This window comes from Cololabis saira, chromosome 10, assembly GCF_033807715.1.
Source record: "Cololabis saira isolate AMF1-May2022 chromosome 10, fColSai1.1, whole genome shotgun sequence".
NCBI classification, from domain to species: domain Eukaryota; kingdom Metazoa; phylum Chordata; class Actinopteri; order Beloniformes; family Belonidae; genus Cololabis; species Cololabis saira.
Genome location: NC_084596.1, coordinates 30,331,923 through 30,357,852, shown reverse-complemented (window position 1 = coordinate 30,357,852; position 25,930 = coordinate 30,331,923). Strand labels below are relative to the sequence as shown.

The following is a 25,930-nucleotide window of genomic DNA, read 5'->3' as shown; positions in this document are numbered from 1 at the left end:
GTGCCATCAAACTGTTCAACGACTGTGGGGGGTCAGTCAGTCAGTCTGACCAACAACAAACCGGACTGTGCAATAACCAGGACAGTGCAATAACTTTGTGCAATATTACTCAACACTTTTTCTATCCTTATAATTATTTTTATGGCACCGCTTTTTACATTTTTATTTATATTTTTATTTTTGTTTTTACCTTTTACTTTTATTTTTATCTTTATTTTTAATGTTCTTATCTTTTTATCTTTATATGGGCGTTTGGCTTTTGGGGTGTTTGATTTTTAAATGACAGTGCTGTGTGTGTGAGATGTACAGGACTGTCTCAGAAATTTAGAATATTGTGATAAAGTTATTTATTTTCTGTAATGCAATTAAAAAAACAAAAATGTCATACATTCTGGATTAATTACAAATCAACTGAAATATTGCAAGCCTTTTATTATTTTAATATGTCTGATTATGGCTTACAGTTTAAGATTAATATTCCTAGAATATTCTAATTTTTTTAGATAGGATATTTGAGTTTTCTTAAACTGTAAACCATGATCCGCAATATTAAAATAATAAAAGGCTTGCAATATTTCAGTTGATTTGTAATGAATCCAGAATGTATGACATTTTTGTTTTTGTAATTGCATTACGGAAAATCACAATATTCTAATTGTCTGAGACAGTCCTGTAGATGTAAATTTCCCCGAGGGAACCTCCCAAAGGGATTAATAAAATCTGAATCTGAATCTGAAAAAAAAAATGTCTTAGGAAAACAAAAATACCAAACACATATTTGTATGTCCAACTCCAATTTGGCAAATTTTAATTCAATTTCAAAAATGTGTAACTTTCAAAGCTACGTCTACACTCGAGCTTTATTTAAATATGACCCAGGTGACTCGACGTTCACTGCAGTGTATGGTCACAGACACGAGGGGGCGGCACTGAGTCATCGCCTCGTCTCCACCCTAAACAAATACTCCGAGGAAGAAGAAATCATCAACAACATATGCGAAACTTTACCTGAGCTGTCACTTTGCCTCGATCTTTTCACTAGGAGGCATGCCGTCCGTTGCAGGGATGCGCACTTTCTTCATACCTTTCCTCATAATTCTCCTGTCAGAAGGATATTTTCGATGGGTAAGTGCAACTTGACTCGTCCCCGTTCTCGTGACTATTACATGACTCAGCTCGGCTCCGGTCGCTATTGTGATGTTTATCTGGTGAACGAAACCACCTCACCTATGTGCGGCAACTCACTAGAATGGAGATTAATGGAACAATTAGTCCGTGAGTGGCTTAACACCGGCCTAAATATATATCTGCTACTAAATAAACTGCGATACGTGGCCGTAGAGCTAATATGGATAACATATTAGAGCTTTATAGGGACTGGTCGTTCTGGTACAGGTTGTACTGACTGGACTCAGATTTAGTCGAAACCGGTTCCTCAGAATTACTCTGTACTGAAAAAATATGAGATCATTTTTTGGTTTTATTTCAATGATAGAACTTTAACGCAGTTTAGTTGTGTGGAGTGGCCCACAGGAATACAACACTGTTGGTAAAATGCCCAAGCGGGGTTGAGTGAAGCCTGAATTATGGTGCTGCGTTACATCGACGCAGAGCCTACGGCGTAGCATTCGCCGTAGGCTCTGCGTTGGTGTAACGCGGAACCATAAATCAGCCTTCAGCGTGTGTCCTCTTCTGTGCACATTGGATTGGGATGTTTTTGAGGGAATTACGAACGTAATGAATTCCATTACAAAAGGGTCATCTCATGTGAGCAATTGTGGATTTGCTTGGTAATGAAATATATAAAAAATATAACACCTTTCCAATCAGATACTGCCACAAAATTGCCTTAAGCCTCAGGTTCTTTATGACTGAGAAACTTCAGTCCTGGCTAAGCCTCTCTGCTCTGTGTCCCTATTTCCTATCATCATTTTGAATAAAGGCCACTTAAAAAAACAAATAAAGAAAAGAAAGTAAAAAAAAGTAGCCAAAAAAAAAGAAAGAAAAAACGTTGTTGCTGCCCGGACCTTTTACATGGAATTAAATTGTAATTAATTTATTACAGTCTTATGTATTTATAACTATAACTTCATTACACATTTTCTAATTCAATTTGAGCAGATTATATTATATTCTCACGCCAATTATTTTATTTTCAAGTTGTTTATTTTTACATATTAAACAACATAATGGGCACAAAGGTATAATAAAGGTAAAATATACATGTATACAAGTTTTTTTTTAAATACCTTTTCTTTATTAAGTTTTATCAGCTCCATAAAGATACTATAAATGATGTGTTACTACTGAAATAAATCGGACAAAATGAAGCACTGCAGGGGTCTCTGCTCCATTTATCTTCTGTGATTTAATCAGATAAAGCTCTGAAGTAGATAAAGCTCACTTGTCATCAGTGGCCTCTAAAGTCTTGTCACTGCATTGTTTGCACTGCTTTTCGTGATGCAATTAGGTCATAACAAGGCACGTTACTGCTTTGAAATCTTGCAAAAATGTTTGAAATAGGATTAATGATTACGCTTATAAGATAAGATATTAGTAGCCAAGTAAAAACAAGAAAAAGAATGTTGGCGTCAGTAAAAATATTGATTGTTTGGAGACTGCTGCGGATTAGCAGAAAGATATAAAAGCACGTGAGTGGACCTGATTCTTGTGTTGGGTTCAGTTCAAGGGACACTGCAGGGATCTTAGATAAACGTGTTTCCGCTGAATATTTAAAGATTTGGGTAACTGAGTCTGCGGTTTTGTTAAAAACTCCATATGCAGAAATTGTAAAATTGGCAAAAGTAGGACAAAGTGTAACATTAGTTCTCCTCTGACACACTTTGTGGAGTAAGTGAATTAACTTCCCTAAGTTACGGTACCCTTCTCAGTAAATAGCACGTGACAGCATTGATGCTGAATAGACGGATAAAATAACAATTAGTAAAAAAAAAAACGCAAACTGAAGAGTTCCTTCGTTGATTATATGTTCTCAGATCATTCTCTTTTTTTTTCTTCAAATATTATTAATGTTTCATTATTTAAATGCTAGTGTGTGAAGAGATGGTTTTGCAGAAGTGAAAATGTTATTTAAAACAGTCAAAACATGAGATACTAGAAACACAGGAAATGAAATCTGTGCCAAGGTCTTACCTTCTTAGAAAATAAAGGAACTTAAGGTAAAATTACCTTTTTAGCAACAGAATCATTAAAACGAATTAATCCCAGGCTTTGTTGCTGCCTTTAGAGGAACTGAGGATGTTTCAGCCATCTGTCCTTAAGTTTTAGTTTTTTTTCCACACACTCTTGGGATAAACAAAAGTTAAAATCCCTGTGGTTTCTGCACTTTGCACTCTGTATGGGGATAAACAGGCTGACATTCAAAGGCTAGGTAAACTTACCCTTTGAATATCACTGCACAAATGATCACTGTGTTGTTGTTTTTTTTTGTCTTATTATCAGGTCGAGGCCCAGCACTGTGTGTGGTACGGAGAGTGTGGAGAGTCTGAAAAAGTGCCTGGAAAAAAGTATAACTGCAACTTCACTGGCTCTCCTATCCCATTAGAGTCTGAGGGATATGAGCTTCTCACGGTACATGCAGTGTCTTAATGCTTCTTCCCCTTTAATTTCTGATTCTTCAACTTATCCTTGCATAGTTTTTTATTACAGCTGTGTTTTAATGTTGAACTGTGGAAGAGAGCTCTATAAAAGTGGTGTAAAAGGTTACTATTCTTTATGCTTTTACTTGCAGGAGCTTTGCCCTGGTTTCGACTATGGGAATCGAAGTCTCTGCTGTAATGTTGACCAACTGCGCACTCTAAAAGGCAGTCTGCAGCTGCCCCTTCAGTTCCTGTCTCGGTATGCAGTGCTGTTATAACATTAATGAAGAAGCACATGACATGTCATTCCCCTTCTCTAATTCTGATGACAAACCATCAATATTTTGTATGTGCTTTAAGAACTGTCCACACACTGAATTGGTATAATTTGCTTAGCTATGTGTGTTTTCTTGTCTTTGTAGATAGTTTTATCCCACCATATTTATTATTGCTTATGTAGTGAAAGAGGACATGAAATTAGTTGGTGTTAAGGAGAAGAGGATGCAGAGGATCGGGTTAGATGGAGATGGAGGACTCCCCGTTATTTATTGCATTGTTAGTCATTCATAGGAACAAAAAACTGGGCCTGACACGCTCTTCATGTGTGCAGGTGTCCTGCTTGTTTCTTCAATCTGATGAACCTCTTCTGTGAGCTGTCATGCAGCCCCCAGCAGAGTCAGTTCATGAATGCCACAAAGTTCAACGGCACCAATGTTGTGGAAGTGCAGTACTATATTGGAAAAACATTCACTAACGGTGAGTTCTGATACAGAAATTGGCTTTCATACAGTACCATATTTCTTAAACATGTTGCAAATATCCTAATATAGCACTTCCGGGATTGCATAAGAAATCTGCAGAGTAATCTTTTTTATGGTTCCGTAACTGAACATGAAGTCATGCTGTTAGTTGAGCAAGTCTACGGGTGACCTGTTGTCATAACTGCTTTTGTTTTTAGACAAATGAAAAAGGATGTAACATAGGGAAATGTTGAGTTTTTTCCCTTTTTGTAACCTAATCTTACTTTTCCTAGCGATGTACAATGCTTGCAAGGATGTCCAGGCACCTTCTAGCAATGTGAAGGCGTTGTCGCTGCTCTGCGGTAAGGATGCCAAGGACTGCAATGCAACCAACTGGATCCAATACATGTTCAGTACAGACAATGGACAAGCTCCCTTTCCTATCATCCCAATATTCTCTGGTAAATCCTTTTTTCCCCCCCAATACTATTAATACTCTTCATATAACTTGTCCTTAAAATCAATCAGTGGTCCTGTACTCTGTGCTCTCCTTTCTCTAGATGCGCCGGTATCTGGTTACACACCCATGAACAACAAGACGTATGCCTGCACAGAGGGCCTGGAGGACGGCTCGGGGCCCTGCTCCTGTCAGGACTGCACACAAGCCTGTGGCCCCAAGCCAGTCCCTCCTCCTGTGCCTCCTCCCTGGACCATCTTGGGCATGGATGCCATGAATGTCATCATGTGGATATCCTACATGGCCTTCCTGCTCATCTTTATTGGAACAGTACTGGGCACTTGGTGTTACAGGTAATGGGCCGCTCCTCTTGTGCCATATACTTCTAGGACTATATCTTGAGTAATCAAATATATCTTCTTCTTTAAAAAAAAAAAACACATTTGTTTTTCTTTTTTTCCACAGGAAAAGGACTATCATGTCAGAGTATGGGCCCATTTTGGACAGCAATAATCCCCTGTCTCTCAACAGTGATGATCCAGACCAAGGTACAGCCCTGCAACACACACCAGTAACTGCACTGCTCTTACTCTGAAATATCAAGAACCACATTGATCATATACAACAATATTGGGACAATTAAATACTATTCTAACTATAGTATGACCTTTTTCTGATTATGTTTTTAACACGAGTTGCCAATTTAATATTCTGTTCATATTTCCGTTTATATGTTATATAGCATAGTCTGATTAAACGACTTATTGTCTACCGTACAACCGCATGAGCTACTGCACGTCAGAAGTCTTTCAGTACCTACATTTGTTGGCCGCTCAACTTATTTCTGTTAAGGCAATCTTAAAATGCTGTTTTCATCATAGTGAGTCAAAATTTGAATATTCATGTGCATACGATGGTACCGTTTTCGTTATTTTTCTCTTCTCAGTAAATGCATCATGCTGTGAAACAATGGGTGAACGCTTTGAGAATGCTATGCGGGTGTCCTTCAGCGACTGGGGATCCTTCTGTGTGCGTCGTCCGTACGTGGTCATACTGGGCAGCCTGATACTGGTGACGGCCTCCTCTGCGGGGCTGGCCTACATGCGCATCACCACGGACCCGGTTGAGCTTTGGGCATCTGCCAACAGCCAGGCTCGACAAGAGAAAGACTATTTTGACAGCCACTTTGGACCATTCTTTAGAACCACACAGCTCATCATAACCACTCCACTAAATAAGCCTTTCACTTACTCTCCATACTTTGGAGGCTCTGACGTCCCCTTCAACTCCATCCTGGACAAAAGCGTCTTGCATCAGGTGGGTCAATCAGACAGTTCAATTTAGGAGATAGAAGCAGTGCTGATTCATTTCAGCCACTTCAAGTAGGATGATGGAAACTTTGCATATGAAATGCAGCTAGGTCTTTCTATTTTATTTTTTTCCTGTTACCCACCAGGTGCTGGACCTGCAGCTTGAAATTGAAAGCCTCGTTGCCACATATCAAGGCCAAGAAGTCACACTGAAGGACATCTGCTTGGCTCCACTGGCCCCCTACAACAACAACTGCACCATCTTGAGTGTTCTCAACTACTTCCAGAATAGCCACGCTCTGCTGGATCACTGGATAGGCGATGAGTTTTATGTTTACGCCGACTTCCACAGCCACTTCCTCTACTGTGTTAGGTGACTTTTCTCAGGTTGTCTTTATTTTTCGTACTGTGTGTGCCAGTAAGCTTCTATAATATTTTGCTCTGTCATTCTTTGTACTCTTATCTAAATGTATTGTACAGGTTCAGTTCAGGTTTATAAAAATTGCTGTTTTTAAAATTGTCAAAGTTTCTGGAAGCAACTATTATTGAAATGAGGAGGATGTACTTGGGCTGCAGACATCTGTGCTGCGTTGTGGGCGGAAGTATCTTTTTAGAATAGTGGACTCAAACTTCCTCACCAGCTGCCATCTGTCAGCTGGTTATATGTCATGTTATGTTATATGCAGATTAAGGGTAGATTGCAGCAAAACTCTTACTGAGACTTAGATAAGATAAGAAAACATTTATTTGTCCCACAATGCTACATTAAGAGTGTTAGTTAGCTCTAATCATGAGTTTCTTTTCCTTTTTTTCAACTCTAAACTGTTGTTGTGTTCCCCAGTGCCCCAGCATCCCTCAATGACACTACTCTCCTCCACGATCCCTGTTTGGGGACTTACGGCGGCCCCGTCTTCCCTTGGCTGGCGCTGGGCGGTTATGATGGTAAGTGGCACAAAAACTGCTGTATTTCACCTCCCGAGTTGGAAATGTTTATCTTTGCTCATCTTGAATTTTAGAATAAGGCATGGTCATGAACAACTCTCAGAAAAAGAGTTAGTTTGAAGACAATCATGCATTTATTACTGCATGTGATTATTTTGATCAGTACTGCACGATCGTCATGGTCGTCTTCATTCAGTTTTTGGAAAACAACTGGAAATGTTTAATGTTTACAGGCTGATGGAGATAACAACCTTCTAATGGCGTTACCTTCTTTCGCCTTTGTCCTAATTTGTGGATCATCATCACATTAAAAATAAGGGACATTTGAATTGTTAATATTTTTTTGTAGGGAGAGTAATCTTCAGCTAAAATCTCAGTTATGACAAAAATAATGGTTTAAAAGTTTTGTGTGACTTTCTTTATTGCATAAAAACTGCTGTACTCAAGTAGTTTCACTTTCAGCACAATAATCATCCGCTTGTAGAGATTTACATCCAAAGTTCAAGTTAAATGTCTACCTGTGTGCTGTTTGCTTCTATGTAGTAACTTGTATGATGTTTAAAAAAAGAAAAAAAAAGCCCAACCTGTTCTGATTGGTCGACTCCTTCTGGTCTGATCATTGGGCCCCGCCCACATGTTTGAGTAACTATGTCATTGGAAACTTAAGTTAGTTTTTTAGGTGTGGAGGGTGTCGGATGTGTCATCAACATTTTTAAATATTTTGCTAGAAATTAAAAGAAGTACATTACAAGTAATTTATTATTATTATTATTATTATTATTATTATTATTATTACTTCACACTGCAAAAAAAAAAAAATAATGCTAATTGATGGCTTCTTTGTGATTGGATTTAACTTGATTTTTTTTATAAAGTGTCTTGAGAGTTGTGAGTTTTGGTTGAAAACGTTACAATTGAATGAAAATGAAATCAGTCGTAAAAGCAAAGACCCTCGTTTCTCTCTTATGATTTCAAAAGTTGCTTTCAGAAGCAACCACAAATCTTGTCATACATTTCCAAGGTATTTTAAAAGTCAGGCATATCAGCAGCTATCGAACCACCCGTTACTTCACATTACATTGTATTTAGCAGATGCTTTTATCTAAAGCAGAGAAAAAGAGGAACACAATCAAGCCAAAACGTAGATTAAGACTTGCAGTGTGCCAAAAAGGCCATTACAAAGTGCCAACAGAAAATGCAATCAAAAATACAGCTACGTTCACCTTAAATAGTGATGTGCAAAAGTGATTCTAATATCTGGTTCATTGAAAACCAGATGCACTGCTGCATTAACGGATATCTGTAAAGTTAAGCAACACAAGCTAGAAGATAGTAAGAAGGTATTAAAGTGAATTCGTTTAACTGATGGTTCATTTTTAGAATATATATATATTTTGTATTTCTTTCACATTATAGGCACTAACTACAATAATGCCACTGCTCTCGTCATCACCTTTCCGCTCAACAACTACCTGAATGACTCCGTCAGAACGGGCAAGGCTCTTGCATGGGAGACAGAGTGAGACAGCGATCGACAAGCCAGCCTCAATAAAAGTTACAGTTCATGGTGGGGTCTTTTTTGTATAAACTAATGTATTTATTTTTGTATTTTTAGATTCATCAAGTTCATGAAGAACTTCAGTAACCCCAACCTGACCGTAGCGTTCAGCGCAGAGAGGAGTATTGAAGATGAAATCAACAGAGAGAGCAACAGTGACATCAGCACCATAATGATCAGCTACATCATCATGTTCATCTACATCTCCTTGGCCCTGGGTCACATCAATAGCTTCAGAAGACTCTTGGTAATAGGAAAAACATTTCTATTCTCCATGCCTGTGCTTGCTTTTTTTTTTTTTTTTTTTTTTTTTTTTTTTTTTTATATATATAAACTGGTTCTTATCAATATCCAACTCTGAAATAGTTATTGCATATTAAGCAGTGTAACTCATCCATCCAGCCTGTTTGAACAAAATTTCAACAGCCATCGGGTTTGAATCCATTTAAGGAAGTAGATGCTCTGTTTTTGTCAACACAGGTGGACTCTAAGATTTCTCTGGGAATAGCAGGTATCCTGATCGTGCTCAGTTCTGTGTCCTCCTCGCTGGGCATCTTCAGCTACGCTGGCATGCCAATCACACTCATCGTGATTGAAGTCATTCCCTTCCTTGTGCTGGCCGTCGGAGTGGACAACATCTTTATCGTGGTGCAGACGTACCAGGTAAACTCTGCGGTTGCAGCTCAGTAAACTGCTGCATTAGTCGTTCACTGGCTCGTCTTGGGCTCCAATGCTCATGTACTGTAGAAATATTCGTTCTACAAAACTTAGTATTCATGGTTTGCGGTCTCTCAACATATTTTGATTTTTTTCTGATTTAACTTTTTTCTGCTGCTCACTTTTTGAAATGGTTGCATCTTCTTCTTCAGAGGGATGAGCGGATGCCACAAGAAGAACTTCACCAGCAGATCGGTCGGATTCTAGGAGAAATAGCCCCCAGCATGTTTCTCTCTTCCTTTTCTGAGACTGTGGCCTTCTTCTTGGGTAAAAGTCACCCCATATGTACTCTGTATACTAACAGTGCAGATTAAACTGCAGGATATTGAATTTGAATAAAAATCCTCAACAGATTAACACTGTACCGTTTTTTTGTGCACTGGATTGACACAGTTTCCAGATAAAGTCCCTGGTGGTTCAGAATCTGATCAGCTTGTTTTCTTTTTTCTTTTTTTCAGGTGCCCTGACAAACATGCCAGCAGTGAGGACTTTCTCTTTGTTTGCTGGCTTGGCGGTTTTTATTGATTTCCTGTTGCAGATAAGTTGCTTTGTCAGCTTGCTGGGCCTGGATGCACGAAGACAGGAGGTGAGAAATTCTAACATCCGTGATGACGTTAACAGGGTCAGACTGAACAACTAGGGAAGTACAATATCACTTAAATGTCAACTGATTCTATAATGTGTCACTTTGTGGATTACTCACTCTTGGAAAAAGAAAATTAAATACAGAACTGTACCATGTAAAAAAAATCCAGACGTAACAGAAGAAACTGACTTTTGATCGTTTTCATATATATTATTTTATTTTTGGACCAATTTGATCAAAAATGTAATCCCAATATTCACTTGACTTATTATTATTTCTCTTAACAGTATCTTCATCTTTTTTGAGTAAAAAAAAACAAAAATTATTTTATTTATTTATTTTTCCATTTTGAAAAATGCAATACAGCGTCCTGTCTGTCACACAATCTGACTTCCACTTATAAACCCCATCACAAGGAAGAAGAGGTTATTTTCACATCAAACTGACACAAATAGCAGGCTCCTCTTGATGTCATTTTAGGAGGAAAGCCACAGTGGCTTTCGTTAGTCGTCATGTGGCTCCATCTACACTTCCTCATTCTGCTGCAACTGTGTCTCTGACATTTTATTTCTTTCCTGCGGTCATCGTGAATCCTCAGTCATGTCTTTTTCCATTTCTTCTGGTTATTTTGTTCATTGACGCCATGATGCAGACATGCAGACTTGCATAGCTCATATGTCCAAAACAGAGATATTTTTGGTGTTTACAAATCATCAGTCTTTGTTTAATAAAGGAAATGCTCTTAATTTGCAAATAACAGTGATACAGTTTAAAATAATTTGATATTTAAATGATGCTCCGTAGAAGTGTGGTTTCTTCTGTAATCTCTAAATGCATCATTATTTTTTCAGATATTGCAGGTCCTAATTTTAAGCATATCAACCAATGATGATTTCTAATTAAACGTATTACTATTAATCTGAGTATCATTAACATTGGGGAGTGCAGTACACTGAGTTGTTGCATACACCTTTTCAAATGCTGTCATCTTTGTGGTCTTTAAAGGGGAAACGGCTAGACATCTGCTGCTGCTTGAAACTACCAGAAGGTCAGGAAGAGAAGACAGATGGCCTTCTCTTCCGTTTTTTCAAGAAAGTATATGCGCCTTTCATTCTTAAAGAGTGGGTGCGACCAATCATTGTAAGTATTTCATTCAACTCAGGCATACCTGTCACCAGTTTCTATGCTGATGTTTTTGTTCTTTTTTTGTTCTTTTCTTTTTTCTTCTTAAACCTTTTGTGAACTTTTGTCCCAACAGGTGGCGGTGTTTGTGGGTATTTTGTCCTTCAGCATTGCTGTGGTGAATAAAGTGGAAGTTGGGCTCGATCAGAAGTTATCTATGCCTGATGTAAGTTTCAAAACATTTCGTATTGTCAGATTTTTTGCTTCTTTTTAAAGATATGGTAAAATCTAATAGCTATAGTGTGAAAATATGCATTAAAACTTGCAGAGGTTTAAAGCCTCTTTAGGAGAATAAATCAGTTGAATGTCAAGTGGTGAGATTTATCACATGATAAAAATAAGCTTCCATTTATTTTCCGTCTCTCCATCTAGGACTCATATGTTCTGGACTATTTTAAAAACTTGAGTGAGTATCTCCACACTGGAGCTCCCGTGTATTTTGTAGTAGAAGACGGTCTCAACTACACCAGTCCAGAAGGCCAGAACGCCGTGTGTGGCGGCGTGGGCTGTAACAACGACTCTCTGATCCAGCAAGTCTACGCCGCCTCTCTTATCAACAATTAGTAAGTCAGAGTTGTGGAATATGAATAAACTTTTAAAAACGTCCTATTCAGATCTGAGAATATGCTTCAAGGTTTCTCAGTGAAGTCATAATAAATGTACAACATTGACTTTGGTTTTATATCACACTAAAATCACAGCCTAAATTAAACATGAGGTCAAAGTTTAAGAGAGGATATTACTCGTCTTATGTAATCATGTCACAGTCTGATCTATTCAGTGTCATGTTTTCTTTTCCTCGCAGCACAACCATCGCTAACACACCGTCCTCCTGGCTGGACGACTACTTCGACTGGGTGAAGCCTCAGTCAACCTGCTGTCGGTACTACAACACGTCAGGCTCTTTCTGCAATGCCTCAGGTATACTGTCAAAGCACTCCACGCATGTCCTGTTGTGATGACTAAACTTTATGAGCAAATTCTTCCAAAAATGCAGTTTGGATGAGGTATTGTATTTTTTTCAGAGCTAAAATTCAGGAACAAAAATCTGTATAGCAGTTATAAACAGAGTATCGGTAAAGTAGCTGATATTATTGCCTGACAGCGCATCTTAATGGGCTTTTTCTTTGGTTGCCTTTGATCTGCTGGCTAAACTACTGAAAAGACATAACGGCTGAGTAAGCTCCGGTCACCTGCGGCTCAGTAAAATTAAATGGGTTTAGAGAATGTGGATTGTTATAATCACAAACACTCCCTGGCTGATATTTTATCAGACCACTTTTAGTTTGCATCATGCCTTTAATTCACAGTGGGACCATTTCATCACAATGTTTATTTCCTTTCAGAATTGTTTTTTTTCTTCACAAAGCTCTTAAAATGCCAAAGTGAGAGATAGACCCCTTGTATACAATCTTCTCCAGCATATTCCAAAGACTATTCTTCTTCTTCTTCTTCTTCTTCTTCTTCTTCTTTTCTTTTGGCTGCTATTTAAGGGACACAAGTCATCCATCTCCATCTACCCCTTTACTCTCACACCAACCTCATGTCCTCCTTCACTACATCCATAAATCTCTTCTTTGGTCTTTCTCTCGGCCTCCTCTCTGGCAGTTTCCACTTTAGAAGCCTTTTCCCAATAAATGCACTATCCCTTCTCTATACATGTTGAAACCTCAGTCTGGCCTATCTAACTTTATCTTCAAAACATGTGATGTTCTCTTCCCTGATTCTTTCCATCCATTTTCACTACCAAAGACAACCTCAACATTTGCATTTCTGCTACCTGTAGCTCTGCCTCCTGTCCCTTCCTCAGTGCCACTGTATCCAGATTTTCCTCCACCTGCTCCCTGCTCTCACTACAGATCGCAGGGTTATCTGCAAACACTGTGGTCCATGGAGATTCCTGTCAGACTGTCCATCACCATAGCAAACCAGAAGGGGCTCATGGCCGACCCCTGATGCAGTCCCACCTCCACGTTGAGCTCCTCCGTCACACCTACAGCATACCTCACAACCCTGTTACAGCTCTCATACATGTCCTGCAGCACTATAACAACAATCTCCACCCTTCCAGACTTCCTCATACAGTTGCACAGTTCCTCTGTCAGTACCCCCTCATGAGCTTTTTCTAGATCTACAAAGACACAATGAAGTTTCCTCTGGGTTTCTCTGTACTTCTCCATCAACATTCTCAAAGCAAGTAGTGCATCTGTAGTACTCTTTCTTGGCCTAAAGCCATAATACTGCTGCTCACAAATGCTTACTTCTGTCCTTAGTCTAGCTCCTATGATCCTTTGGCATAGCTTCATTGTATGGCACATCAACTTTATTCCCCTGTAGTGCTACAGCGCTGCATGTCTCCCTTTTTCTTAAAGATCGGCACCATCTGTCTATCAACGAGGTGAATATCTGGACTGAAACTGAGTGCATCTAGTTACTTTTAATTATACATTTGCATGCAAATGGGTCAGAACATACATTAGCCGTTTTGATGTAGAAATGACCATGAACAAGGGAAGCATAATGATTTTAAGGCATAAATGATGATTCATCCTTACGGTTCAGGTAGAGAAATCATTGTTACGTCAATGCTAATCTTTTTGGGGCAGAGTATCGGTATCAGTCTCTATTCAGGCCAAGGCTAAACTTGCTCCTCTCAGCAGTTTTAGTTTAATCAAGTGGCCATTTTCACACTTTGCCTCCATTCCACAGGCATCCACTCACTAGGATGTGAAAAGACTATAAATGGAGTTACATTTTGCACTCAATCCATGATTGCAAAGTCATTTATCCAACAGTATCTCATTATTTTGCCTTTTAAATATCAGCACATTCGGGGAGCATACTGTTTATTCATCAATATGTTAAATGTGTTGCTTTGGCAGTTAAGTTTAGCATTTTAAATTGCTCTTGTCTTTCTCAGTTTCTCAGACATGTTTTTCCTCAAACTCTATGGTTTGAATATTGCCGATACTGTTTTCCAGTGGTGAACCCGTCCTGCGTGTCCTGTCGGCCGATGACCCCCAGCGGAAAGCAGCGGCCTATGGGAGACGATTTCATGCACTTTCTCCCCATGTTTCTGTCTGACAATCCCAATGTCAAATGTGGAAAAGGGTAAAGAATCCATTATTTTTTTTATGTAAAGGCTTAACGTGTCATTGAATCATTTAAATTCCATTTTGACTTCTGTTGTCAAGTGTTTTATATAAATTCACGAGCGTGTATTACCGGTATTCATTTTTGACTGTAATGTTTCCCTTCTTCTACCCCTCTCTGAACGCTTGAATGGCGCTCCAGCGGCCACGCGGCCTACGCCACAGCCGTTGACTTGTATCCCAACAACACAGGCGTCGGCGCCACATACTTCATGACCTACCACACCATCCTGAAGGAGTCGGCGGACTTCATAGATGCCCTGAAGATGGCTCGAATCCTAGCTGCCAACATCAGTCAGTCTATGGATCACAACGTCTTTGCCTACAGGTTTGCTCTTTACGCTGTTGTGCATTTACCTGGACTTCAAACGTTTCAGAAATAATTGAATTCAATGTTTTTTAGTTTTCTCTGCTCACCAGGGGCCTTATGTACTAAGGGCCCGATTTACTAAGATCCTAAATAAAGAGTACTAAATTGCGTGTGCACTGAAAAAGTTTGCACGTGCTGTTGTTGTGTGTTTTGCGGGTGATCAACTAAGATTGCGTGCGCAATTGATAACAGGTGCAAACAGCAGTATTTAAATGAGGTGTTGCGTGTCTTACGGTTTGCGGCGCAAACTTTGCGCCATGGAGTCTGGATGGAAAGCAGGATAGTTGCAAGCGCAAAATGAAATTTGACGCAGTGGAGTTACAAATATTAGTGGAAGAGGCAAATAAACACATTCATGAACTACAGCAAAGACATTTAAACATTACCAAAAGAAACGCAATATCGGAGAAAATCTGCGATAGAATAAATGCAGTTATAAGACAAAAAGAACGGCAGATGAGGTTAAAACAGAGTCGGCAGCAGAACAGATCTAATTGGGGGGCACATAATAACCAGCGATGTAAATGCTTAATATGAGTTTGCCATCAACGATCACAGCAAACCAGTTTCAATTACACAACATACGGCAAAATCTCATTTTAATACACACACACACAAGTGTATTGTGCACCCAAACTGCAAAAAAACAAAAAACAACGACGTACAGGCCACGTCTCTCCCTCCCTCCCTCGCCCTCTCCATCTCTCTCTCATACAACGCATACACATAAAAATGTGAACGGTGAATCTCCAAATTTAATTTGACGAAATTAGACAGACCCAAACATTCCACATTTGCGTAATAATAAACGCCAAGGCTGGCGCCATGAAGTCAATTAAATGCATGTCTCACCTTTTAGAAGAGTTGCACATCTTAATGTTCCTATTTCACCATAGATCACACTTTGGGAAGCCTTCTTTATATTTTAGCGTTATTTCCGCGTAGATAAGAGTGAGTTTGATGCTCCTTAACAAGTTTTGTCCGCGGATCAACATCAGCCCAGCTCCCCCAACCGGTTCCGCGTCACACCAACGCAGAAACGACGGCGTAGGGTACGCGGCGACGCACACCGCACCGCGACACTACGCCGTCGATTTAACGCAGAAGCATAATTCAGGCGAAGCTGCAGTCTGTCTGCGCTGATACTGACACACCGGGTCGGAGCGGATTTGGTCATGATGTTTAACCTGTGTTTTGTGATTAATAAGCACAGGTTTTAATTAAATGTAATTTACGAAGGATGATTTCACGTTCAATAACATAAGTAATCAATAAAATACAAAGTTTTGGCACAAAGGCTTGGCCTGCTTGTGGGCGAGTGGAGGGGGGCACATTAAGAGAAGGTGGCAAGATATAAGGCGGAGAACTAAAGAAAAAGTGGCCTTTTAAAACTTGTGCAACCATTTTTAAAATAGCATGCAGCAGAATAAAGACTCTCTCTCTGCGTATTCTTTGATTTTGGATGTCGCCTCCTTGCCACAATAACAGCAGCAGCAGATTAGCACCTTCCTTTCGAACGTATTAAATACAGACGCAATCACAATACGCGCAATTACTTTCAGGCTTGGTAAATCTCATTGCGCGTGGTAAATGGAGCAATTTGCATCTTCCCTTCCCAGTATTTAGCGATTTCTGGCGGGTACGCCCCATATTGATTATTCATCAGGGCAAAAGTACTAAATGAATTGTGTGTGCTATTTTGCGCACTTGAGAGGTGCAGTCCTCTTTGCACGCTGTTAGTAGATCAGCTGGCACTTTGGTTTGCGGGTGCTGTCAAGTTTGCACACGTTTTTACACACGCAAACCTTTAGTAAATCAGGCCCTAAGAGTGCGGCGCACAAAAAACGTGCGTTCGCCACTTTCTACGCTCACGGTCAGCTGTACAAAGAATGACTTGAACGTAGAGAGTTGCAGTCCTTCACTCACATATTAAGGCTGGTGTACGCACTTTTCCGAGGTTTTGTCCGTTGGCGACACTCACTGGTGATGCAGTGAAGTGCAGAACATGAAAAAACCTAACGTCAACAATAAGTTCACGACCACGTGAAGGACACGACAGTCCCAACATCACCAGATAAGTTACACAAGAGTGGAGCTGCAACAATCTCACAATCAAAACAAACAACTAAAGGCAGGAGCTCAATGATGGAACCCGCAAATCCCGATGGCAGCCTTGGCTCCGTTAGAGGAACCTGCTGATGCATCAGATCACAGCGATCTGCTGGTCCGGGACTAAGACTGGACCATCAGCTGGTTCAGGTACCAAGAGGATCTTCTGGATCTCTATCCTGAACTGGACCAGCTGCTCCGGTTCAGACCAACATGATGCTTTCAGCAATGATGAATAAAAAAATAAAAAAAAGTGTTTTTTGAATGTTAAGGCGACTTTCAGAGTCTGATATAGAGTCAGCTGCAGGATCCAGAAAGCACCTCGATAATCCTGTTGACACAAATTGTCTTTATTTCTGCAGCAGAGGAATCAGATCGTGATGCTTCATGTTTTAAATATAAATGTATATTGTTCACATTGTCATACTTATGAGAGAGGTTATCGCGGACATCCACAATGTGTAAGACTCAATAAACGTGTACAGAGCAACCTGCGTGGATTTGGGTGTACGCACAGCTTTGTACATCTGAATTGTTTGTTACGTGTAAATTCCACGCTCGGTTTCACGTTAAAATTCACGCACTCTTGGAACATAAGGCCCCAGGTCTGTCTGAGGTTTTGTTTGTTTTGTGCTAAAGGTTGAAGGTCATGAGGGGAAAAAATAGGTCACTGATAACAACCCGATAAAGAAAACAATTTAAATGGTGTTGCAGCTAATGTTTGACCTGAACTTCTGCAGCAGACTTTTCCATTTTATATAGTGAAAACGTTATAGTGACACTAATGTACAACTTTGTGGAACACAAAATATAGACTTATACAAAATATTTTCTATGTCTATACAAAGTTATAAGAATAAGTGTCTGTTGATGTGAATAACGAAGGAGATTAGTAGCTCAACATCACAAATTACTACTAATAATTTAAGAAGTTATGAATGTGCATACTACAGATTAACAGCATCCTGTTTCTCTTGTTTAAGACACTAATGTGTTTTTTCCTCCTTTACAGCGTCTTCTATGTATTTTACGAGCAGTACCTCACCATCGTCTACGACACGGCTCTAAACCTGTGTGTGTCCCTGGGGGCCATATTTGTGGTGACAACGGTGCTGCTGGGCTTCGAGCTGGGCTCGGCCGCCATGGTCAGCATCACCATCGCCATGATCCTCGTCAACATGTTTGGTGTCATGTGGCTGTGGGACATCAGCCTCAACGCAGTGTCTCTGGTCAACCTGGTCATGGTAAGAGCCCCCTTCTTCTTTTTTTTTTCTTAATTAGTGGTCAAATTTAGGGTAAAAGGAATCATTTACTTTTCAAAAGTATTTTTTTTTGTGGGAATTATTTATTTACTTTTGGCCATTTTCAGCTGTAGCAATTTGAATGGAGATTTAGCTGGAATATTGAGCTGTGTTGGACTGAGACAGAGTTTGACACATTTTGGTAATGAAAACTGAGTAGAAATCTTCAAATAAAAGCTTGAATCATAAAATGCAATACTGGCTAACAAAATTACAGATGAACTATTCGCAAAACGTATAAATGTATATAATTAACTCTTAAAACGAAAGGGGATGAATTCAGGAGCTTCAGGTTTTACAAAAGTGTACTTTTAAGCGTGGTAACGCAGCAGCAAATTTTTTTTTTTAACATGAAGGAGATCACTGGGGGCCACGTGTGTTGTGTTTTTTTGGTTGGTATTTTTTTTGGGTGGCGGGGGGGGTTCCCCCCCAAATTATCATTTGGGCTATTGGCAGACATTGATAATGTGCCAAGTTTGGGTGATTCTGCTACCTAAATGAATTAACTGAAAGCCCCTTGGTTAGTTGCACTTAATGCAAGTAATCACAGGCAGCATTTCCCGGTGCTTTAACTTCTTTCATTTTGTAAAAGGTTTGCAGTTATGCAATGCAGTATATGATATATTGCATCAGATAGCATACACATTTTGTTTAGATATGTAATTTGGCATTTTCTTTGTATTAAACTGGAATAATATTGTGACATTGTAATATATTTCTTTCTGTTAACTAATATACATTATGCAGTCTTGTCACACGCATCTTTAAATCTTATTGTTTGAGCCCTAGTTTGGGAAACTTTGCAATCTTGAGGTCAGAATGTAGGCATTTATATTGCCAGATACTTTCTTATAACAAAAACCAGAAAGAAAGTGGAGGTTCATGTCAGTTTTAAACTTTTCCACATGCAAAAGATAAAGCAGGCAACAGTGGTTTTAGCCGTCAGTCCTAAATGTTAATCCTGCCGTTGTTGTGGTGTTTCCTGCGCTGTGTTGCAGAGCTGCGGCATCTCGGTGGAGTTCTGCAGCCATATAGTCCGAGCCTTTTCCATCAGTGTGAAGAAGAACAAAGTGGAGCGGGCTGAAGAGGCCCTGGCTCACATGGGCAGCTCTGTACGTCACAGTTTACATCCTACAAATATCCGCAGATGCTGAAGAAGCAACGTTCTAGTCATTCGTTTGCTGTGGTAAAACCATAATTCATTCAAGTGTTATTAATTATAATATTTTCACAGGTTTTCAGTGGAATCACGTTAACAAAGTTCGGAGGCATCTTAATCCTAGCACTTTCCAAGTCGCAGATCTTCCAGGTCTTCTACTTCAGGATGTACTTGGCCATCGTGCTGCTGGGAGCAACGCATGGCCTCATCTTCCTCCCCGTCTTACTAAGCTACATAGGTGGGTGATATTGCACATGAAGATTCCCACCTGGGAACTGGGCACAGATCTAATGTACGTCACTTACGGTCTTGTTTTTACTCTTTCCAAAGGTCCTTCGGTGAACAAAGCAAAGGTGTTTGCTGCTAACAAGCGCTACGCCGGCACAGAAAGGGAGCGCCTCCTCAACTACTAGCAGACTGTTTCTCACAGTGAACAATGGACTCACTATTTGTCTGCGAAGGACTTGTGCGGGTGTGAGAGTGAGCTATTTCTGCGATCACTGACCTCATCATCATTGCCACTACTATGCATTGTCTAACTCAGGAATATAATCGGGATTGCGAGTGCCAGAGGCTTCGTCCAACCGCAAACTAACTGGAATTCCTCAAAGGACTTTGGGCAGATACCATTTCTCTTCTTCCTCACACTACAGATCAAACATTACTTCAATATCTGAAGCACGAGTAACGGACGCCTTTACAGAGCAGACCAGGCGCCGCCCCGCTCCGCCCCCCACCCAGCATCAGCTAACAGAGAAACTTGCAGCCCCATCAAAATGGTATGAGCTATTTCACTTGGGAAAATTGAAAAGGGTAAAGCTGGTCAGCTTTTTATACATGTATAGACCAGAAAAAATAATTTGTAAAAGTGTTTTCTTTCTTTTTTTCTTTTTAAAAGGTTTGACTTTTGTAAACTATTTGATATTATGAATCATTTAATGTATGATACATGGCATATAATGTAGCTAACAATGGTGGCATCACAGGCTCTTGCTTGGCTGGATTTCCTTAACACAGTGTGGGGAAAAAAGCAAGTCTGCAGAAAGCCCACTTCCACCACAGGAGGTGAACAAAATCAAAACAGTGCAAAAACATGGTAGAGAATATCAACTCTTACAAAGATGAAAGCTCACAGTCAGTCCACTTAGCTGCAGACGCTGCAGACGCTGCTTTCTGCTTTCTGCATTGCTTCCCACTTTTTTCCCCCCAGAATTTCTTGGATTTCCATGCTTACATCATCCAGCACCAAATTTAACTTCATAACAAGCTAATTGGTCTTAAAATGCTTTTGAAGTGTTTGCAGGACCTTGAGGATTGTAGGGCCCTCTCTAGAGGGGCACGTTGATGCCAAGTGGAAAGGATGCTGCGGTGCTAAGAACGGTTGGACATTAAAGTGCATCTAAGAATATTATAGTTACTGAACAGAACAATTGTTGCATTAAACGTTTAACAGAGCTTTACTTGTAACTGTAAAAAGCTCAAACTAGACTTAACTGAATATATTTTATGATCATTGTACTTTAATGCATAACACTTTAGATTTTATTGCATAATGGTGCAGTCCAAAGGTTTTCATTCCTTTGCCTTTTAAATTATTTTTTTAACTGTTAATGTGTAACAGTATATCGCTGTCTTTAAACCAAGGAATAACGTAGTTTTCAAGTGAAGAGAACTTAACGTGTCCCATCCAAACATTTCTGTACATCCTGGTTGACGTGTCACCTGTATCTCAACATGCTGAGGTTGAACCTGAGGGATATGATGAGTGTGGGAACCTTCATCAAGTCTGTGTGCTCTCATCTGGTTATGGTTTTATACAGTGTGCATTCTGCTGGAACAGTGACGCATTCCTCTTGTGGTTTTGTTTTTCTTTTCTCGTGTAACGTTGAGATGCAGAAGCGTTTTACCTGGACGTGAGAAGATGCTCGCGGCGCTTGTTACAGTGCTGTGCATTGATATTGACAAATCATATCTGACAATGAAGGAGTGGGAAGACAGACATAGAAAAGTATTGGATAGTTTAGTTTTTAACAATTTTAACATGTATTAAATGGTACAAAAAAACAATCAGACTTCTCTTTTTTTTCCCCCTAATATCATGCGATATATCTCAATGTCTTCTGTCTCATGTTTTCACCTTCTTGAAGAAAAAAAATGACTGAATGAGGCGTAAAGGAGCTTAACTGACGTACAACACGTCGAGCACGCTGTTGTCTGGATTCTTCACAATAACCACAGTGTGGCGCCTGAACCCATTCATTCAGCACGTGCTTCATTATGTTCTCAGTTAAGCAGTGGGAGTGACGTAAATGTTTTTTTTTTGTTTTTTCATGTCTCAAGTACCAGCAATATTTTTACTTTGTCATTGAATTCATTTCCTGAAGTGTGCCAGTGCTGCAAATGCAAAGTGAACAGTGCAGTTCATTAATGGAAACATCAGACAGAACTGGCTGTTGTCCATGGAAACTGGCAGCGTTTAGAGACCGACCCAGAGACTTCAGACGCCATTAGTAACCCCCATCCCATCTGAAAGGTGCTGCCAAGCAGGAGCTGTCGTCCTCCTCCAAGCAAGTGCTGTTGTGACTGCCTGCCTGGCCCTGTTATCAAACAAAGCTGCAGCTCATGACTTATTTACACGCTACAGTGTGAGAGCAGGGACTGTCCTTTGAGTATGGCATAGAGAGATTAAAATATTCATTTCCTCTGCAGCTTTGCCGTGTTGTGTGCAGGGGAGAACATACAGGTTGTCAAACGTATCATTACATAAGATGTGCGAGGCTACCCTCTTATTAGACCAACCTGCCCCCTCGTTCCTTTGTGCCACAGACATTCTGGATAGCAAGGCTATTCTAGTTCAGTAAAGCATGAAAAACCATGTAGGAGCAGAGGAATAACCGATACTAGAAGTAAAACATTCGCTGAGCTTTTTAAGGTGTAAAAATTATTTACATTTTTGTCGGTGCACAGTGAAGCGCTTATTGCATAAATCTAAAGCACATCTTGCTTTCTAGTAACTTCAGATATATAAACTAAAGTGAAACTGCAGCCAGTGATACCAGGAAGTTCACATATCGTTGAAGCATCACCATCTAGAGACCAGCAGCTCACTGCAATCTGCCTAATTTGAAAGCTAATATGAATTAAATGTATTACTGTAGGGCTTAATGATGCTCAGTATTGTGCATCATGTGACAGCTTCCCAGAGGTCAACTGCAGACGGTTTTGTGTATGTTTTTGTTATATAATACGTTTATTGTGTAACTTACATGCAAAGTAATTTGGGGGCGGTTTTATTGTGAAAGAACTTCTCATTGCTCAATTTGTGCAGAATACCTGCACTTGTCTGAATGACAGTTGGATTATTAGTTCTCGGAATTCTATTTAACTTTTTTCCTTTCGACAACGAGAATAATCTAAAAATAATCTCGTCTGCAATCTGTTGAACCTCTGCAACCCAACAGCCATGGACTGCCCCATGCACAGAAACGGCATGGTGACAGGCTCAAGAGTGCACTTTCAGAGAACATGCAGTGAATTAACATCCATACAGGTATGTTTAGGGAATGTTTCACCCCCAAAGCTGAAAAAAACAAAACAAAACAATAAAACTTGCTTTAATTATTTATCTTACAGGATCTATTTAGTATGGAGGATTTTTTGTGCCAAAATTAAATAAATAAATACATCATTAATTAATTAAAATGGGAATAAAATATATCATTAATTAATTAAATGTGTCATTAATTAATTAAAATTAGAATGAAATATGTCATTAATTAATTAAAATACAATTCATTTTAAGTAAAAATATATATTTATTAGTTCAGCATTTAATTAATTAATGACACATTTAATTAATGATTTCGTGTTACGTGTGAATCATGAAATGTAAAACTGCATTCAATTAATTAGTGACACATTTAATTAATGATTTCGTGTTGCTGAATCATGAAATGTAAATGTAAAACTGTCAGTTTCACTCGTCAAACTCAGTGGGCGGGGCTAACGCGAATCCAGCAGAGGAACTTCCTCTGCTTTACATGCTACATGCTCGGGGTCAGCAGGTCCTGCTTCCACATACTCTGCAAGGTCGAAGATATCGCTCACCAACTCTCTACAAAGTTCACGAAAATCCTCCGAACTCACAGCTGCCATGTTTAGAACGAACGGCTTCCTCTTCCACCTCCAGTTTCAGACCAAAGCAGTGGATTCCACTGGATTCGCGTTAGCCCCGCCCACTGAGTTTGACGAGTGAAACTGACAGTTTTACATTTACATTTCATGATTCAGCAACACGAAATCATTAATTAAATGTGTCATTAATTAATTAAATGCAGTTTTACATTTCATGATTCACACGTAACACGAAATCATTAATTAAATGTGTCATTAATTAATTAAATGCTGAGATAATAAATATATATTTTTACTTAAAATGAATTGTATTTTAATTAATTAATGACATATTTCATTCTAATTTTAATTAATTAATGACACATTTAATTAATTAATGATATATTTCATTCCCATTTTAATTAATTAATGATGTATTTATTTATTTAATTTTGGCACAAAAATCCTTAATAATTTACAAGCATACTCCGGTTAAAGTTGAGCATTGCCCTTGAATTTACATTGGGGTTTCCACCACACCTATTGAAAAAGTTGATGTGAATGTTTTGTGTGTGTGGTTCTTTTTCCAAGATCTATCAATAAATAAGTGTCAGAAGTGTTTCATGTCCTGCTTTGCGTCACTGGTTTTCTCTTACAGTGGGTTCACTTGACTCTCTGGTTGGAACAAAAGGGATTAGGTTGCCTTGACAAACATGCAGAGGATCAGATTTTTCAGTCCACCTGCAGAGCTTTCCCCTCCTGACCGCAGACCGCTTTTAGAAAAAATAAACTCCTCCGTGAAGACCAAAAGTGGCGGATCCGAGCAAACGCACTCACCTGTTGACATTAGAAAAGCTGTCAGAGAAAACAAAAATGGAGCGGCGTCAGTCTGGCTTGTTGAACAGAACTGAAGAAAATCGTGTCTTTTAGCAGTTCATTTGCAACAACAGCATTTCGCTTCCTTGTTTACAAACTCCAAACGGTGAAAAAGTCCTGAGTCACTGTATCAGGACAGGAAAGGTGCAGAATGCAGTTTCAGCCAAACGTTGTTATTTTAAAGGGAATGCAGCTTTCCCCAAACCAGGGTACAAATATTTTCACAATGATGGTCACTTATGTGTGAGCAGGGCTCAGGAAGGGCTGTCAATAGACCCCTTTATGAGACAGTGAGGGGGGAATTAGGCCTTCAATGGAGGGGACTAAGCCGCGTATGCCATGTGGCCACTCTCAGGCCGGGCCTGTTTGTTTTGATGGCAGCGCGAGACTGGCGTGACTGCAGGCCTTGTTTACGTTAGATATGTGTCAGGCAGAGGACAGTTCCCACCTGATGAGGAACTGACCTCTCAGGTTGCATCAGAGCAACAGGTGTGGTCATTTCTAGCAAAACCCGCCCAAGTCCAAACCGGCTAGGGAACCGACAACGTGCGAATCCGGACCAGTTTCTGCTCGCTGATGAATGTCTACGAAACAGAAATGGAAGGTGTCGAGCTCAGAGCACACCGTGGAACAGTTAAAGAAAATAGGACATAATCATGACATTTGTTTCTACATAGCAGCAGACATTCACACTGGAAATATGAATTAATAACTGTTTTAAAGTAGCAGTGAAAATAAGATTCTGACAAAAATTTATTTGGTAGCTCAGTTTGTTGCAGAGCACTGACCCCCATGTTTGTGTGTGCTTCATACACGCTGGAAATGTGTGTGTAACCAGCATGACTACCTTTGGTTTGAGTCATGTACAACAAATTAAAACCATATTGTAAAACCTTGGGCTGTCTGCTAGTTTCATTTTTTTCAAGCTTCTACGGTTTTATGGGGGGAAAAAAAAATTCCCTCCTTTGCTCTGGCAAGAGGTTTGAGGACACAAAGAGAGCAGCTCGTGCGAGGATGTGGTAAATGTAGCAAGTACTACTCATAATCAGATCGGAAAAGTTAGAAACACAAAAAGAAATAACATGAGGGAACTTCTGGGAAAACTTCTTCTGTGTGATCTAGTCTGGCAAACAGATTGTTGGGACTGGTTCAGCCTGAAATGAAGCGACATTAACCCTGAAAACCCGTCTGACCGGGACTCGGTTTGTCTAGTAGCTGCTCTGAAGGGTGACACTTCTTTTATAATAAACGTTATCAGTTTTACAAGCATTTAATGAAAGAGAAAGAAAACCAAATCTGTAAGTACTTGAGAAATTAGATCAAGTCATCTTTAGGTGAACACTTAACTAAACCTTAATTCAATCCTACTGATGTCGACCTCAAGGCGGTGCTCAAGGAAATGCTCAGGAAGCCGTGAGCGTTTTAAGAAAACAAGTCTAAATAATGCACAAGTGCTCCGAGTCTTTTTGTGTCTGGTTTGTATCTTGGAGGCGACCTTGTATTGACTCCATCTCGTACACCCGTTGTGGATTGAAGTGCTTTCTTGGACCGTAACTCAACGTGCAGCTGTCAAATCTGAACGAGCACTCTGCTGCTTTTCTCTAACATTTGGAGACAAATGCATTTGCATGAACTGGGTCTGGGTTTGCACCCAAACGCATCCATCCATGCCTCTGACAAAGACCGGAGCAATCAGATGCTGGTACCTTTCTGGATTTTAATGAAAACAAAACAATAGGAGTCTTTTGTTGATTGAACA

General features: G+C 39.7%; 1 protein-coding gene across 1 annotated transcript; it reads left to right on the top strand.

The window, feature by feature from the left end:
• Nucleotides 1-980: 980 nt before the first annotated feature.
• npc1 (Niemann-Pick disease, type C1) lies at nucleotides 981-21,273 on the top strand. The gene is made up of 25 exons (XM_061732507.1): nucleotides 981-1,125; nucleotides 3,463-3,591; nucleotides 3,752-3,858; nucleotides 4,210-4,355; nucleotides 4,633-4,800; nucleotides 4,900-5,149; nucleotides 5,262-5,344; nucleotides 5,743-6,113; nucleotides 6,253-6,479; nucleotides 6,948-7,048; nucleotides 8,465-8,567; nucleotides 8,664-8,853; nucleotides 9,087-9,269; nucleotides 9,476-9,590; nucleotides 9,782-9,909; nucleotides 10,915-11,049; nucleotides 11,168-11,257; nucleotides 11,464-11,654; nucleotides 11,897-12,012; nucleotides 14,073-14,202; nucleotides 14,386-14,571; nucleotides 17,735-17,966; nucleotides 19,022-19,135; nucleotides 19,258-19,420; nucleotides 19,513-21,273. Exons 1-25 carry the CDS (start codon nucleotides 1,048-1,050, stop codon nucleotides 19,593-19,595), a joined length of 3,819 nt encoding a protein of 1,272 aa, XP_061588491.1. The 5' UTR covers nucleotides 981-1,047; the 3' UTR covers nucleotides 19,596-21,273.
• Nucleotides 21,274-25,930: the final 4,657 nt, after the last annotated feature.